General features: G+C 41.9%; 1 protein-coding gene across 1 annotated transcript; it reads left to right on the plus strand.

Annotated features, from left to right (window-relative positions):
* The first annotated feature begins 3,388 nt into the window (after positions 1-3,388).
* pbrm1 (polybromo 1) lies at positions 3,389-15,374 on the plus strand. Its single transcript, XM_072382214.1, has 30 exons — positions 3,389-3,482; positions 5,014-5,160; positions 5,308-5,405; positions 5,509-5,656; positions 5,747-5,896; positions 6,325-6,441; positions 6,522-6,590; positions 6,683-6,781; positions 6,872-6,957; positions 7,055-7,140; positions 7,266-7,482; positions 8,060-8,201; positions 8,297-8,391; positions 8,500-8,779; positions 9,014-9,119; positions 9,206-9,845; positions 9,933-10,144; positions 10,259-10,438; positions 10,589-10,746; positions 10,850-11,101; positions 11,187-11,332; positions 11,633-11,790; positions 11,933-12,116; positions 12,408-12,609; positions 12,699-12,900; positions 13,026-13,178; positions 13,604-13,765; positions 14,188-14,237; positions 14,510-14,723; positions 14,972-15,374. The coding sequence occupies exons 2-30, from the start codon at positions 5,023-5,025 to the stop codon at positions 15,133-15,135; spliced, it is 4,908 nt and encodes a 1,635-aa protein (XP_072238315.1). The 5' UTR covers positions 3,389-3,482; positions 5,014-5,022; the 3' UTR covers positions 15,136-15,374.
* Positions 15,375-15,524: the final 150 nt, after the last annotated feature.

Consider the following 15,524-nt stretch of genomic DNA (forward strand, 5'->3'; position numbering starts at 1 on the left):
CTTCCAGGAGGATTTTTTTTTGTAGTAAACAGGTTGGGCGGGCGGGTTGCTGCCTTCCGCCTAAAAAAGTTGACTACTTTTAACTTTTAAAAGTTTCATGACATAAGTCGTTCACCATTCCAAATAAAGAGCTGTCTCACAGATTTCTCTACTGTGTTAATTTCCCAATATGTAAAGTTGCTCATGAAATAGTTTTGAACTTGCTCTTGCACTTGTGTGCTCTTGCACAATGATGCTTTATTATTGCAAATCAAATGATGTTTTATCTAAATCAGTAAGAGAAATCAAATGTTTTTTTTATTATTATTATTTAGCATTTTTTGTTTGCATTTTGTTGCTAATACTTGTAATGTAATTTCCTAGCAGAACTTTTGCATGTAGTTGAGTATTTCACATCAAAGCACTCAAGGAATTGAGTAAATAAGTTTACTTCTTCCAGCTTTGTTATTTCTGAAATTATGTACATTATTTTCTGTATGTGTAGATGGTCCAAAGTAACAATTTAGTTTGTAAATAAATTGTTCTAATGTTGTGATGCAGATTAAATTCTGCTCACCTCTGAGAGGCACTGTGACACCCCAAAGAGCAATTGTAGGCTGTGAATATGTGCACAACAGTTCAGCAGCTCAGGCTGTGCAGAAAGACATTTCAGTTGGCCACATCAGGATGAAAATGACTGAAGCTGTAGAGATGTGCCATGTCTTTGGAGACAGTATTAAGAGCACTGCTCCTGAAACTGGATCAACTGTAAGTAAAATAAATTAAGTCTACATATGTGTGTTAAGTGGAAGGCAGTGTTTGAAATTAAGTTCCATAAGTTGTGTTTGAGTAATTGATGCTATAACACAGAACACAGAGCTGCACTCCAGCAATATGCAATGTGGAAACCATTAAACCGAAAATTACATCATTCTTTTGTCTGATAATGTCTAATAAGACATGGTTCTTTGTATCTAAACAGAACAAAACATAGCTACAAAACATCAGTTACCATTCCTGTGATCAGTTAGAAGAAAATGTAGCAAAGAATTACACAGTCAAGCCATCAGCAAAACCATAGCATACATAAAAACTATTCCAGTTGGCACATACAGTCTGTAGTAGCGACATATTTTGCCCAAGCTTGTCTCAGTAATAAGACACTGATATCTTGGGATTTTATTTAGTACATATTAGGCTTTCACTGCAAGTTAAGTCTTACAAATGTAAGCCAGATTTTATAAATATTTTGCCAAATCAAACTGTGTTCCATTTTAGGTTTTCAAAACATGTTTGGTAAATGGCATCTTTATTGTCTTCCAAAGACAATTTTTAACCTGTAATCCCCCCTCATGTTCAATACTAAAGTATGTTAAGGACCAAGGAGAATTTACTTAAATCCCTTTTGTTTAAAAGCTATGTGTTAGAATGATCTGTTTGAACGAGCTCTCTGTGTGTTTGTTCCATGTGTGCAAATTATCTTTGTTGCCACCTATCTCTCTCCTGCAGATCTTGATGAGGAGGTCATAGGGATCTGATCTTACATCATCCCTACCCAGGGTTGCATGATGTCCTCCTAGATTTATTTTCATATACACTACCGGTCAGAACATCCAAATTTTCCCAGTTATTTATTGCAATGCAAGTCGTTCAAGTCCAATGAATAGCTTTAAATTGTACAAAGATAAGTGGTGAACTGCCAGAGGTTAAAACAAAAGGTTAGGTTACCCAAAAGTGAAAAATAATGTAGATTTCAGAATTAATTGTTTTCAGGGAACAGAAAATGGGTTAACAATTCAAAGCTGTTCTGCAGCTGTGGAGGTCCATCAAGCCTTTTAAGCTAGAGCTACTAATTCCTACAGGTGTTCCAACTTTACCCGATTACCCTCTGTCTCCATAAAAGCAGTGTTGGAACACATTGTGGTACCATATCCTCATGAGCATCAGTTGAACAGTATTTTACTGCAGAAAGTAGTGTTTTGCTACAAAAATGGCGAGAAGAAGGCAATTAACAATGGAATAGAGACAGACCATCATAACACTTAAAATGTAGGTCTTTCCTACAGAGAAATTGCAAGTCAAGGTGTCAGTGAGTACACTTTCCTTCACCATCAAAAGGCACTCTGGAAACTGGGGGAAACTCTGACAGGAAGAGGTCTGGCAGACCCAAAGCCACAACTGAATCAGAGGACAAGTTTCTGAGAGTTAACAGCTTGCGTGATAGGCGGCTCGCAGCACAACAGCTTCAAGCACAGCTTAATGGTGGTCATAGTAAGCAAGTGTTAGTTTCAACTGTGAGGAGAAGACTTCGAGCTGCAGGTTTGACAGGACGAGTTGCAGCAAGAAAGCCTTTGCTCAGACGTCAGAATAAGACAAAGAGGCTTGCCTGGGCCATGAAGCACCGCCATTGGACTACTGAAGACTGGAAGAGGGTATTATGGACTGATGAATCAAAATTTGAAATCTTCGGTTCATCACACAGGATCTTTGTACGCCGTCGATTAGGCAAAAGGATGGTTTCACAGTGTGTCATCAACTGTCAGACATGGAGGAGGTAGTGTGATGGTCTGGGGCTGTTTTGCTGGATCCAGGGTCGGTGACTTGTACAGAGTGAGAGGCACCCTGAACCAAAACGGTTACCACAGTATTCTGCAGCACCATGCAATACCCTCTGGTATGTGTCTAGTTGGTCAGGGGTTCATCCTACAGCAAGATAATGACCCAAAACATAAGTGGCCAAAGGTGGCTACTTTGATGAGTCAAAGGTTTAGAATACATTTTGGTCCATAAATTGATTCCATGATTTCTTTTCTTTTTTTCTTTAGCTCCAATTGCTTATTTGTACTGTGCTTTCATTTAATCTCAGAGTGCAATGAGACTTTAAAGTAGTAATTTTCAATAAAAAACTGGAGAAATTGGGGTGTTCTAAAACTTTTGACCGGTAGTGTATATCCACAATCTATGATTTTTACAATTTCTTGTGTTTTACAATTTCTGTCTTTTCTGTACACCGAGGCCACAGGAATAGTGGGACAATATAACAAAAACATAAAACAGGACTCATGTCTGCATATTAAAGTGACCTGGTGTTGCTCGGGTTACATTGAGTTTCAACCCAAATGACAAAGTTAAATGACGACGATAACATAAGTAAAGAGGTATTCAACACACAGGAAGTCTGTTACGCTCACTGCGCCACTGGCAACGTCAAAATCAGCTGCATTTATATTTCAATTGTGACCCAGATAAGGGTTTTGAAAGCTAAAACAGATACAGCTTTACCTGTTTCTTAAATAGACTCCACGCTTTAGCAGGAGGAGAGGGACATTTTGCAACAATAGAAACATCGAAACTATTAATGCTTTTATTGTGGAAGAAAAAAAACGGAAGTCATGTTTGAACCGTCGTTAACTTCACACTTCTGTCCCTCAGTCCAAAATCGATAAGTGATTGGCTTTCTTGGTGGTTAGGAATTTGTGGGTCTAGTACCGTGCCCACTTAAGGTAAGCCCGCAGCTGTGTCAAGTGGTTACACTAAAATATATAGATGTATTTTTTTTTTTTTACTAACTGTCGTCGATACCACCTAACGGTAGCGTTGTGACGTTAATCGTTGTTAGTGATGGCTTTGTCTCAACTGTGTCATATTAAAGGCCAACCGTTGACTGTAGCTAACGTTAGCTGTCCAACGGTCTGTACGTGTCCACGCTGAGTGACAGTCCGTGGACAGCTGCTGCTCTGTATGCTAGCTCGCTGCTGATGTGGGCGCACTGGACTGCGGCCAGCTGCTACGTGACATTTGGGAGAGCTGTTGGTGTCAGACCCCCAGGCATCATTGGCCGTGCGTTGATACTAATGTCATTCGAGGTGAAAGCGGGGAACTGGTGGGGCTCTTGATTTTTCAAAGGTGAAAATAAAGTAGTCTGCGAAGATGCCAGAGGGTTTGTTTAAGATGCCCGTTTCTGTTGCCATGTAATCAATGTCCAGCGGCCCCAAGATATTTCATTAGTACTCCCAAGTTCAAATGAGGTGATACACGTCCTCTCCAGTGATGACACGTGAGAGGGTATCTTCCCTTAGGACCAGCTCCCACTGCCCCCCCCACACACAACAGCCATTTTAACAAATAAGTGGGGACTAATCACATTAACACAGGCTTTATTTTTTATGATCTCTGCTCTTTGGGTACAGAGCCTTAATAAAGACATTCAATACATTCTTGGGAATTTGGATAAACTGCAGATTGTTATACAAAGAAATTGTTAAATGTCAATGTCGAGGCAGAAATGTTTTTTTTTTTCTCTTTAAATAATAAAAAATAAAAACATGTATGCATTCTTCCTCACTGTCCACATTGCTGCCACTACTCTGAAACCACTGGACACTGTGACCACTGGACCCTTCAGTTCAATGCAAGCCAGCCATCACGCTCACTTCTGTTAAACTGTCTGAAAAGGTTGGATTAGCAAATGAACGTGCGACCTCTCTTGCATGTCTGCCTCTTCTTGTCATCTTACAATGTGCACATTTCCATTCAAACTTGCTTAAAGTATCAGTTATAATAAATCACGTGTTAAACCGGAAAAAAAAAAGCCATTCTGTTTTCCTTCCTTTAAGGCTCATTGTAACAGATGGATCAGTGCAACTGTTTTCCCTCCTATCCAGGCTGGAAATATACATCTTCCCATTCGCTTGCATCTGTTTTGTTTAAGAGAAAATTGTCAGGAAGAATATAAAAGCATATCGTGGCGTCTGTTTAGCTGTGGGAAATCCACTGACCCTGTCAGAAGTCCCGGCGCTACATTACATTTCACCTGTTGACAACTATTATTTGGCATTAAGTGGAATCTGTGACAACCTAGCTAGCTGGAGTCACTGACTGCTGGTGAGTCCATTGAGCTTTGAAGAGACTGATCTTTCTGTTTTCATTGTATACCCTTGACCGACAGTGCAACTTGGTGTGGCTCATTTTATTTCTCACTATTGCATGCTTATTTTCCTTGTAGTGTTACTTGATTAGAGTTTGTCTTCTCAGGGGTTCGTCATGGCCTTGAAAAGGAGACGGGCAACATCCCCCTCTAGCAGTGTGAGTGGAGGAGATTTTGACGATAGCCAGACTTCGTTAGTGTCTTCAGTTGGGAGAAAGAGGAGAAGGACCTCAAACATTCCACCTGTGGATCCTGTAATTTTACAAATTTCAGTTACAGTTTGTTGTTTTTTTTGTAAATCTCCAGTGAGCTGTGAAACTTCTAGTACCACACAGAGTGATGAAGTGACTGACATGTGGAAGGATGTGGATATTTTTCAGTGTTGGATCCTTGCCTTGCAGATTGCCGTGTGCCATGAGCTGTATAACACAATCAGAGACTACAAGGATGACCAGGGCAGGATGTTGTGTGAGCTGTTCATCAGAGCCCCCAAGCGAAGGTGAGGGGAGGGATGAGTGATCACAAAGACAGTGCAAATCCTTTAATATGAATCAAGTGAAAACGTTAGTAGCGGTAAATATAGAAGTCCCTTTTTATTACAGGAATCAACCAGACTACTACCATGTGGTGTCTCAGCCGATTGACATGATGAAGATCCAGCAGAAATTAAAGATGGAAGAGTATGATGATGTCGATCAGCTAACCAATGACTTTCAGCTTTTATTCAACAATGCAAAAACTTATTATAAGGTAATAAGATGGCATAGACGAAGGGAGTGTGTGGAGATCTCGAGAAGGAAATACAAGTTGAACCTTGAAGTGAATTTGTCTTGCTTGTAGTCAGACAGTCCTGAATACAAGGCAGCCTGTAAGCTGTGGGACCTCTACCTGCGAACTAAGAATGAGTTTGTGCAACGAGGGGAATATGATGAAGATGATGAGGAAGGATATGATGCACAAGATAACCCTGGAGGTTCCACTGAAGATGAGGTGACTTCTCTGAATGAGTTTTTACTCTTATACTACACTGCAGACTGTTGATTATTGCATTTTTGACAATACACATCTATTGATCAGTAGCAGGAATTTCAGAACTTGAATTCAGATGAATATTTCTGTGTGTTGTGTGCTCACCTACAGTATCATAACAATAACTTACGATTAGCTGCTTCTATCATTCAGTATGTTTTAATATATATTATTTATTTGAAGGGGGCATTATACAACCTGATCTTCTCTTTATTTCCAGATAGTTTACTCTCAGTAGACATTAGAAAAACATATAAAATCTTCACACCATGGCTTAGTCACTATACAGTATGTATAATCGACACTATGTCACTAAAACTGTATTGTATGTATTTATGTTTTCATACCATATTCATTGGGTAATCGATGTGCCTATTTGTAAATGTCAGAGTGCACCTACCTGTTTGAAAGAGGTTCTCGAGCAGCTCCTTGATGCTGTTGTGTCTTATACTGAACCGACTGGTCGCCTGGTCAGCGAGCTGTTCCAGAAGCTTCCCTCCAAAATGGTAGGAGCACCTTTGGTATGACTTAAGGAATTTCCCATGAAATTAGTGACTCTGAGCTGTAGTTTATGTTTTTCATTCAGCAATATCCAGATTACTATGCCATCATCAAGGAGCCAATAGATCTGAAAATCATCGCTCAGAAGATCCAGGTACTCAACATAAAATTCTTATCTGGTGTTTTGAGATTGTTTTGCCGATGAAAACGTGAGAAGAAAGAAAAACCTTTTTTTTTTTATTTTAGCTGGGGCACTACAGGAGCGTCAATGCCATGGCTAAAGACGTGGACTTGCTTGTGAAGAATGCCAAAACCTACAATGAGCCAGGATCACAGGTCTTTAAGGTCAGTGTGTAAAGTGAGACGACGATGTAGCGCGTCCTCACCAGCGCTTGGCTATACTTACCCACTGTTTGACACACTCGTGTGTTTCAGGATGCGAACACCATTAAAAAGGTTTTTGCTCAAAAAAAGTCTGAGATGGAACACGGAGAGCCAATTAAATCCAGCATTCGTATCAGGTACTGAAGTGTACCACTCAGTTGGATTATCGTAGGATGAATGTATGTTAACGTTTGATTTGACTCCCTTCTGTTCCTCCTTTTCTGTTTCTGTAAGGAATAGAAAGTCGGCCCAGGGAGACCGTCTCTCAGCTATCACTATGGCTCTTCAGTACGAAAGCGACGAGGAGGGCATACTCTCTGGTACATCTTCAGCTCCTTATTGAACATGATTGTTTTGGACCGCGAGGAGGCTCTGTATATTAACTCCAGATGTTTTAATCGACTGGAGTGGCGCTGTCTGTTCGTTTTCTCCCCACATTTCTCAGCGTCTGTCCACTACGATGAAGGGGAGTCTGAGGCGGAGAGTATGACGTCCAACATGGACATGAGTAACCCCATCTTCCAGCTGTATGAAGCTGTGCGAGGTGCCAGGAATAATCAGGGCCAGCTGATTTCCGAGCCTTTCCTGCAGCTGCCGTCCAGGAAAGACTACCCCGACTACTACCATCAGATTAATCAGCCCATCTGCCTTCATCAGATCAAGTATGGCAGAACTGATACCGATTTTTTTCTTTTAGTGGTCATAACTTTAAATAATAATTAACTTTTTAAAATATACTTTAAACACGGATTCAATCCGCTTTTGATTTTTGATTTATTTCTTAACGTCACATTTTTATTTGAATTTCTCTTCATGGGGTGTGCTGCTGATTATTTTCTCATCGGCTACAGTGATGAGTGCCAATGGATGCTTTAATTCGGTTGTGGATGTTAGGTTGACTAGAAGAGGCATGGGTGGTTCTGTTGGGGAATTAGTTTCGTTAAGGATTAGCTGAAAGTGTGCAATCGTTTGCCTTTTTATACAACTTTTCCAAGTCAAAATTCCAAAATGTTTTCAAACACCACTTGAATGGAAACCCGCCGTGCTTCTTTTCTTTCTTTTTCTGTTAAATTTCTCAAAAAAAACATGTTAAATCAATGATTTGTTTATTTTCTTTCACCGACATTTTGTCCTCTTTGTATCTTCTACGGGAAAATACGGCATCACACACACTCATTGTGCAGTGCAGCATTTCTGTGCCCCCCCTTTCCAAATGTGAGAGCCCGTAATTCCCCACAGGAACAAGATGAAGAGCAACGAGTACGAAAGTGTGGAGCATATTGACGCGGATCTGACGCGGATGTTCGAAAATGCCAAACGCTACAACGTCCCCCACTCCTCCATCTACAAGCGTGCGCTCAAACTTCAGCACATTCAGCAGGTCAGTGCTGCAGGATTTCTTGTTATTTTCATGCAGCTCTGTTGGCTTTTTTTCATCTGCCGAAGAGCTTTATTTGTCACCTGCTACATATCTAGATGAAGAGAAAGGAGCTTTTACAGAGAGACGATGACGATGGCGACAGCATGCTCTCCTCTGCCACGTCTGATACCAGTAGCACCAAAAGAAAAAGGTGCGACTTCACATACTCGCTCCACTCTCGGAAGTTGGCCGTTTTTGATTTTTTCGAAATGGGACTTTTCTTGTGACGGTTATTTGTTGGTTTGCATCTGGTTTCCAGCCACAAGAAGAACACGAAGAAGAATCGGATGAAAGTTCTCCTAGCTTCTGTGACCGAGGCACGCGATGCTGGCACCGGTCGTAGACTGTGTGACCTCTTCATGGTGAAGCCATCGAAAAAGGATTACCCCGATTACTACAAGGTTATCCTGGAACCAATGGACCTCAAGACCATTGAGTACAACATCCGATCAGACAAGTTCATGACTGAAGATTCAATGGTGGAGGCTATGAAGCTGATGTTCCGCAATGCTCGACACTACAATGAAGAAGGTTCCCAGGTATGGATCAGTCTGGTGGTTGCGTCTGCCTTTTATCTGTCTTTGAGCTTTTTGTTCTGTAATGTTTCTCAAACAGCTAAAGCACAGAAAAGGAGTTTTGTTTCCTTTTCTTAAAACTGACCCCACCTGTCAGTCTTTAAGTGGAAAGTTTGGCAAAATTCTCTATCTTAATGGCAGGAGGGTTAGAAGAAGAAACATTTTTTCCCTTCATGAATCCCTTTGTGGTACCTGTAGGTCTACAATGATGCAGACGTCCTTGAAAAGATCATGAATGACAGACGCAGGGATCTTGGGCCAGCAACTGATGATGATGACATGATGTCCCCGAAGTTAAAAATAAGTATGTCACTGTCGATATGATGGAATCTAAGCGCGGGTGTCAGATGTCTGGCACGAGTCACACTCGCACTTTTTATTTTGTTTCAGGAAAGAACAGCATTACTCTGAAGAAGTCCAAGTACCTAACACCCTTACAGCAGAAGCTGAATGAGCTTTATGAAGCTGTGAAGAACTACACGGACAAGCGGGGCCGTCGCCTCAGCACCATCTTCCTGCGACTTCCGTCTCGTGCTGAGCTGCCTGATTATTATATTGCCATCAAGAAACCTATCGACATGGAGAAGATCAAGAGCCACATGCTGGCTAATAAATACCAGGATGTAGATGCACTGGTGGAAGACTTGGTGCTGATGTTCAACAATGCCTGCACCTATAATGAGCCCGAGTCTCTGATTTACCGGGACGCTCTGTTGCTACACAGGGTTCTTCTAGAGACCAGGCGTGACCTGGAAGGAGGAGACGACGCTCACGTGCCCGATGTGCCCCGCCTCATCCAGGAACTCATCCGCAGTCTCTTTGTTTCTGTGCTCGGTCACCAAGATGACGAGGGGCGTTGCTACAGCGATTCTCTGGCCGAGATCCCTGCTGTGGATCCTGCGAACCCCGAGAAGCCGCCGCTCAATTTTGAGATCATCAGGAAAAATGTGGATCGAGGGCGTTACAAGAGGTTGGACGTGTTTCAGGACCACATGTTTGAAGTTCTGGAAAAGGCCAGACGTTTGAATAGGTGAGGTCATTTTCAAAGCCTAATCGATGATTATTGTCATTTCAAACAAAACAACAACAAAGTGTTCCCGTCGTGCATTCATTACAGGACAGACTCAGAGATCTTTGAGGATGCTGTGGAGCTGCAGCAGTTCTTCATCCGGATCAGAGATGAGCTGTGTAAGAACGGAGAGATCTTGATGTCCCCTGCCCTGAGCTACACTTCCAAACACTTGCATAGTGACGTGGAAAAAGAGAAGAAAGAAAAGCTTCCCAAGGAGTTTGAGGAGGACAAAATCAAGAGAGAAGAGGAGAAAAGGGGTATCGTCTGAAACATTTAGCACCGCTAACAGCACATAAACAGTTAAAGGCTGTGTTGCCGTGCATTCTCTCAGCATATGGCCGCGTTTAATTGAAAATGTTTTGACTTCTCAGAAGCTGAGAGGAGGGAGGACCCTGTTGGAGGTGCCTGGCAGGTGAAGCGAACGTACAGTCAGGACTGCAGCTTCAAGGATAGTATGTACCATGTGGGGGACTATGTGTATGTGGAGCCTGCAGAGCCTAACCTCCAGCCACATATAATCTACATTGAACGTCTCTGGCAAGATGACACTGGTCAGTCCTGCACTCAAATCGGTCATCAGGATATTTTTTGACATGAAGTGCATTAAATCATTGTCTCGAGTTATTTAAAACATACACATTATCATTTGTAATTGGGAGCACTTATAATCCTGTCAGTTTTTCCACCTCTACTACTCACAGGGGAGAAATGGCTGTACGGCTGCTGGTTCTACAGGCCGAACGAAACATTTCATGTGGCCACAAGAAAGTTTTTGGAGAAGGAAGTTTTTAAGAGCGACTATTACAACAAAGCTCCCGTCAGCAAGATTCTGGGCAAATGTGTGGTTATGTTTGTAAAGGTACAAGATTGCTGTTCCCATTTCTGTTTATTAACCTTTGTTGCAGAGAATGACATCTTTGATTGTGCTTTCGAGTGTTGACTGAATGTGTTTGGGATTTAAGGAGTACTTCAAGCTTTACCCAGAAGGATTCAGGGCAGACGATGTCTATGTCTGTGAGTCGCGCTACTCTGCCAAGTGTAAGTCCTTCAAGAAGATCAAGATGTGGGCCATGCCCCTGAGCTCGGTTCGGTTTGTTCCCAGAGAGGTACCCCTGCCTGTAGTCCGTGTGGCTTCCATGTTTGCCACCAAACAAGAAGAGAAGCCGCCAGAGATTATAGATGAAAGCAAAATGACGGATTGTATTATAGACAAGGTAAATGGCCAGTTGGTTGTTTCTGTGCAAAAATTACAATGTACACATAAAATAGCACTGCCAGGAAACCAGTTTGTGTCTACAGGAGAGGGAGGATGTCCCATTTGAGATGACCAACGGGGAGCCAGGATGCCAATACTACGACCAGCTCTGTTACAACAACCTGTGGCTGAAAGTGGGAGACTGTGTTTACATTGGTTCTCATGGACTGGTGCGCCACCGAGTGGGCAGGTAGCGTAAATGTTCATATGTTGTATGCATTGAATAAGAAAACGGTAGGGTTGGACTTTTACACCAGTGTAATTCTTTTATAATTTAAAATAGTTCATTTTTGCTAAATTTTTCATATACATGACTTGCTTCCCTTTACTTATGATCACACAAATTCTGTCTGGTTGCTTTATTGGATGATATATTACACAGGGAGCAAGGAGCAATTGTGGAGTTGCGGGTGTTGAAATATGATTAAATACCCAAGTTTATTTCTTTTTTTTTTTAATGTGGCAGCTTCTTTCATTTTGCATTGAACAGAATTGAGAAAATGTGGATGCGAGATGGAGCGGGCTATTTCTTTGGCCCCATCTTTATCCATCCCGAAGAGACAGAGCACGAACCCACCAAGATGTTCTACAAGAAGGAAGTGTTCCTTAGCAACCTGGAGGAGACTTGTCCCATGACCTGCATCATAGGTGCCTGTCCTAAAGTGTCATGTATTCAACCTACTGCTCCTCTTTGTTGACGGCATGCAACAAAGTGTGGCGTGACACAGCTATGAGGAAAAAACTATTTGTTTAATAGAATGCATGCATTGACGCAGCTCTCGTGTCACAGGTAAATGTGTCGTGGCATCTTTCAAAGAATACTTGTCATGTCGGCCCACTGAAGTGCCTGAAGAGAACGTTCTTCTCTGTGAGAGCCGCTACATTGAGAGTGAAAAGCAGATGAAGAAGTTCAAGGGTCTGAAGCGTTTCTCACTCTCTGGGAAGGTGGTGGAGGACGAAATCTACTATTATAGGTGAACGACACTTGAAACACGTATGTCAATGTTTGTAGGTAATAAGGAATGATCAGACACTGGCTCCGGAAAGATCCTGTATACTCGAACAGTGACACTTTTAGGTCTGAACTGTTATACAGAGAGACCTGGTTTAGTCAGAGATAATCTTATCATGTTGGCAAGGTGTAATTCTTTGATGTTTTCCTCATATATTTAATACTTGTGTTTTTTTTTTTTTAGTTAATGGAAAGAGAGCTTATGGTCTGAAACTTCTAAATATATTAAATTTAATTTTATTGTTTTATATAGGAAGCTCATTGTTCCCCAGAAAGAACCATCACCTCTGCTAGACAGGAAAATAGAGGAACTGGAGGCTAAGTTTGCTGACATGACTGATGAAGAATTAGAAGATCTTGGTGATGATGATGGTGACCTCGGGGACCAGTCTCTTCCTCAGCTGCAGTCTTCTATGTCCAGTGACATGGATATCATGCCTTACACCCCTCCACAGGTCAGGGTGAAGGTATATAGTTATAAAGTAGGTAACTATTGACACCGCTGTCGCATTTTGATCTGTGGCTCTCTTGTGTTCGGATACAGACCACCCCTAAATCCATAAAGGGGCTCTCAAAGAAGGAGGGCTCTAAACGGAAGATCAACATGAGCGGTTACATCCTTTTCAGCAGCGAGATGCGAGCGGTCATCAAAGCCCAGCACCCAGACTTCTCCTTTGGGGAGTTGAGCCGTCTTGTTGGCACAGAGTGGAGGAACCTGGAGAGTTCTAGGAAAGCAGAGTACGAGGGTGCGTCTTCTTCTTTTGATGTTAATTATTATTAAGACAAAGATTAATAGATGCAGGTATTAATCCACTTGCTAGTGGTGTGAAACCAAAACGTTGATGCCTTACACTTGTGTTTACTGTTGCAGAGCGAGCAGCTAAAGTAGCAGAGCAGCAGGAACGTGAGAGGGCCCAGCATCAGACGTCCCCTAGAGCAGGTACCCCTGTAGGGGCACTGATGGGGGTGGTGCCGCCCCCAACCCCCATGGGGATGCTAAATCCCAGCATGACACCTGTGTCAGGTAACCCCTCATAGGTGCAGATGGATCCCCAGTGTACACTAGAAGGCTGGAATAAGAAGCTGAACTGCTAGATTTACTCACACTTCAAGTGTCCTTATCCCACCCCATGTCAGCCTGTGTTGTGTTGTGATTTAATTTTCCATCCCTCTCACCATGCTCGATCACAGTCGACCATGTGGAATGTCCTGCATGTACCTGCAGGTACATGCAGGAGTTGATGCTTCACTGTAGTGCACGTGTGCTAAAATGTTTCCATTGAGCAGCTCTTCTTTATGTGGGCTTTATTCAGTGCATCTGCATCATTATGATTTAGTCATTAAATCACTGCATAAACTGCATATTAACATGTTAATGCATGTGTGGTAGTGAGTGCATGTATGACTGACGCATGTTGTTGTCTTGTGTTGCTACTGTTCCTTCCTAAGAAGGTACGATGGGTGCATATAGGTCAGCTATGATGCCCTCGCAGGGCCATGTTGAACGCATGGTTAGTTTGACTGGCATACCACAGCGTCACATGGGGTTGCCTGTCTTTCCCCTACATCTCCTGCCTGTTATACCTGGGTTCCTTGGAATGCCACCCTTTGGTAAGAGTGCTGTCATAGCCACCCCACCTGCCACGCAGTTGCTTCCTGTCTACCAATCTGACTTGCTGGAGGGGCTACCTGTACCACTAGGCTAAGATCCTCATGTTGATGACTAGTCATTTGAGAACACATTGTCTCAACTGGGACTTGGATTTTTATTCAGCTTGTTGTCACTCAGCTTGAAGAAACATTTCTGCTTCCACTGAAGAAAAGAATTAAACCGTCATATTTTTATCCACAACCTTAACTTTGTTATAGATAAACTGACATGTGGGCGTTTATCGCTCAACGATTGGCATCCTTGGGAATTTTAGCATACCTATTTTTAAATTTTGAAAGTAGAATTTGAAATATAAACAAAGAGAAAATGACCGGCTCTACTTTTTAATCATGTTGATTATTGATGTTGAATATTCTCACAGGTGTCAATGGCATGGGAGGTGCAACGTCTGGAAACATTCATGGATCCCAGGTAATCTCTTAGGAAACCATTGGAAATGATATGAAAGATGAAATGTTAGCTATATGTTACTGCCCTGATTTAGATATGAATTTCTAAATGAATATGAGAGTCCTGGTAAACATTGTGAAATTGATGGCATAAAAGGGATATTTAGCGGTTATCGTTAGCAAACACTGCATTTGTATTAGTCGATATGGTTTTTCAAGGTATATTCTGCCTTTAGGTTTACACCAAATAGATTCCCGTCTGAATCAGAGACATAATAGATTTATTTTCATTAGATGGGTTTGATGGGCCAAGGGCAGCAAGCTCCACCCCCGTACCCGGGTCAAGGCCAGGTAGGACAACCTGCACTCCAGCAGCCCTCCACACCGGTGTTTGTGTCTCCACCAGCCAAATCTCAGCGTCTTCTCCACTCTGAGGCATACCTCAGATACATTGAAGGCCTTACTGCAGAATCTTCCACCGTCAGCAAGTGGGATCAAACTCTCACAGGTGAATATTTATTTTGATGGACAGTGAGTAGATCTACATAAAATGTTAGTGACAGAAGCAACCATACAGTGTCTTCACATGCTTACTTTACATATTTAGAGCTTTAACCTCTGACCCCTGAGAGGACGCACAGATTTGATTGTATTTTCCTAATATATGTGGCTTTTTTTAGGGGCCAAAACATATGCATTGAAATGTTTTTCTTTCATGAGTAAAATAGTATTTAATTTGTCATTTTTCCACTGCAGCTAAGAAACAAGATGTGCGTCTAACGAAAGAGCAAGAAAGTCGACTACCATCTCATTGGTTGAAGAGTAAAGGGGCCCACAAGACCATGGCGGATGCGCTTTGGCGGCTCCGTGACCTGATGTTACGAGATACCCTAAACATCCGTCAGATGCACAACCTGTAGTGCACTCATAGAGCGAGCCTCTGTTCCCCAAACCTGTGTGACAGGAAGAGGTTTAAGCTCACTAAAAGTCTTCATTTTGTGTTGTGATTTAAAAAAAAAGAAAATATTTGTATTCATAACAGGTGCTTTCTGTTTTAAAACTGTTTTTGCTTTACATTTCAGATATACTGTTCTCAGTGCATTACTCTTTCTGTCTGTGATGAAGGCCTTCATGATTTCACTATTAAAAATGTGAAGAATTCATTTTGTTTATATTAAGTTTGTTGATATTAGAGGAGAATCACATTCAAGGTAATACAACAGCTTACAAAGAGGCTATGTAGCATTCGTATACAGAACATAACCAAAAACCGATGATTATTTATTATCAACAACTTGTGTTGAGGCAC

This window comes from Leuresthes tenuis, unplaced genomic scaffold (genome assembly GCF_036924035.1).
Source record: "Leuresthes tenuis unplaced genomic scaffold, fLeuTen1.0.hap1 SCAF_3, whole genome shotgun sequence".
NCBI classification, from domain to species: Eukaryota; Metazoa; Chordata; class Actinopteri; order Atheriniformes; family Atherinopsidae; genus Leuresthes; species Leuresthes tenuis.

What these genes read in the sequence shown, in the direction of transcription:
- pbrm1 (XM_072382214.1), top strand. Translation starts at nt 5,023, where the DNA reads ATGGCCTTGAAAAGGAGACGGGCAACATCCCCCTCTAGCAGTGTGAGT. An exon ending in AACTTCAGCACATTCAGCAG is followed by an intron (nt 8,202 to 8,296) that starts GTCAGTGCTGCA and finishes CTACATATCTAG; the next exon opens with ATGAAGAGAAAGGAGCTTTT. An exon ending in TCCCATGACCTGCATCATAG is followed by an intron (nt 11,791 to 11,932) that starts GTGCCTGTCCTA and finishes CTCGTGTCACAG; the next exon opens with GTAAATGTGTCGTGGCATCT.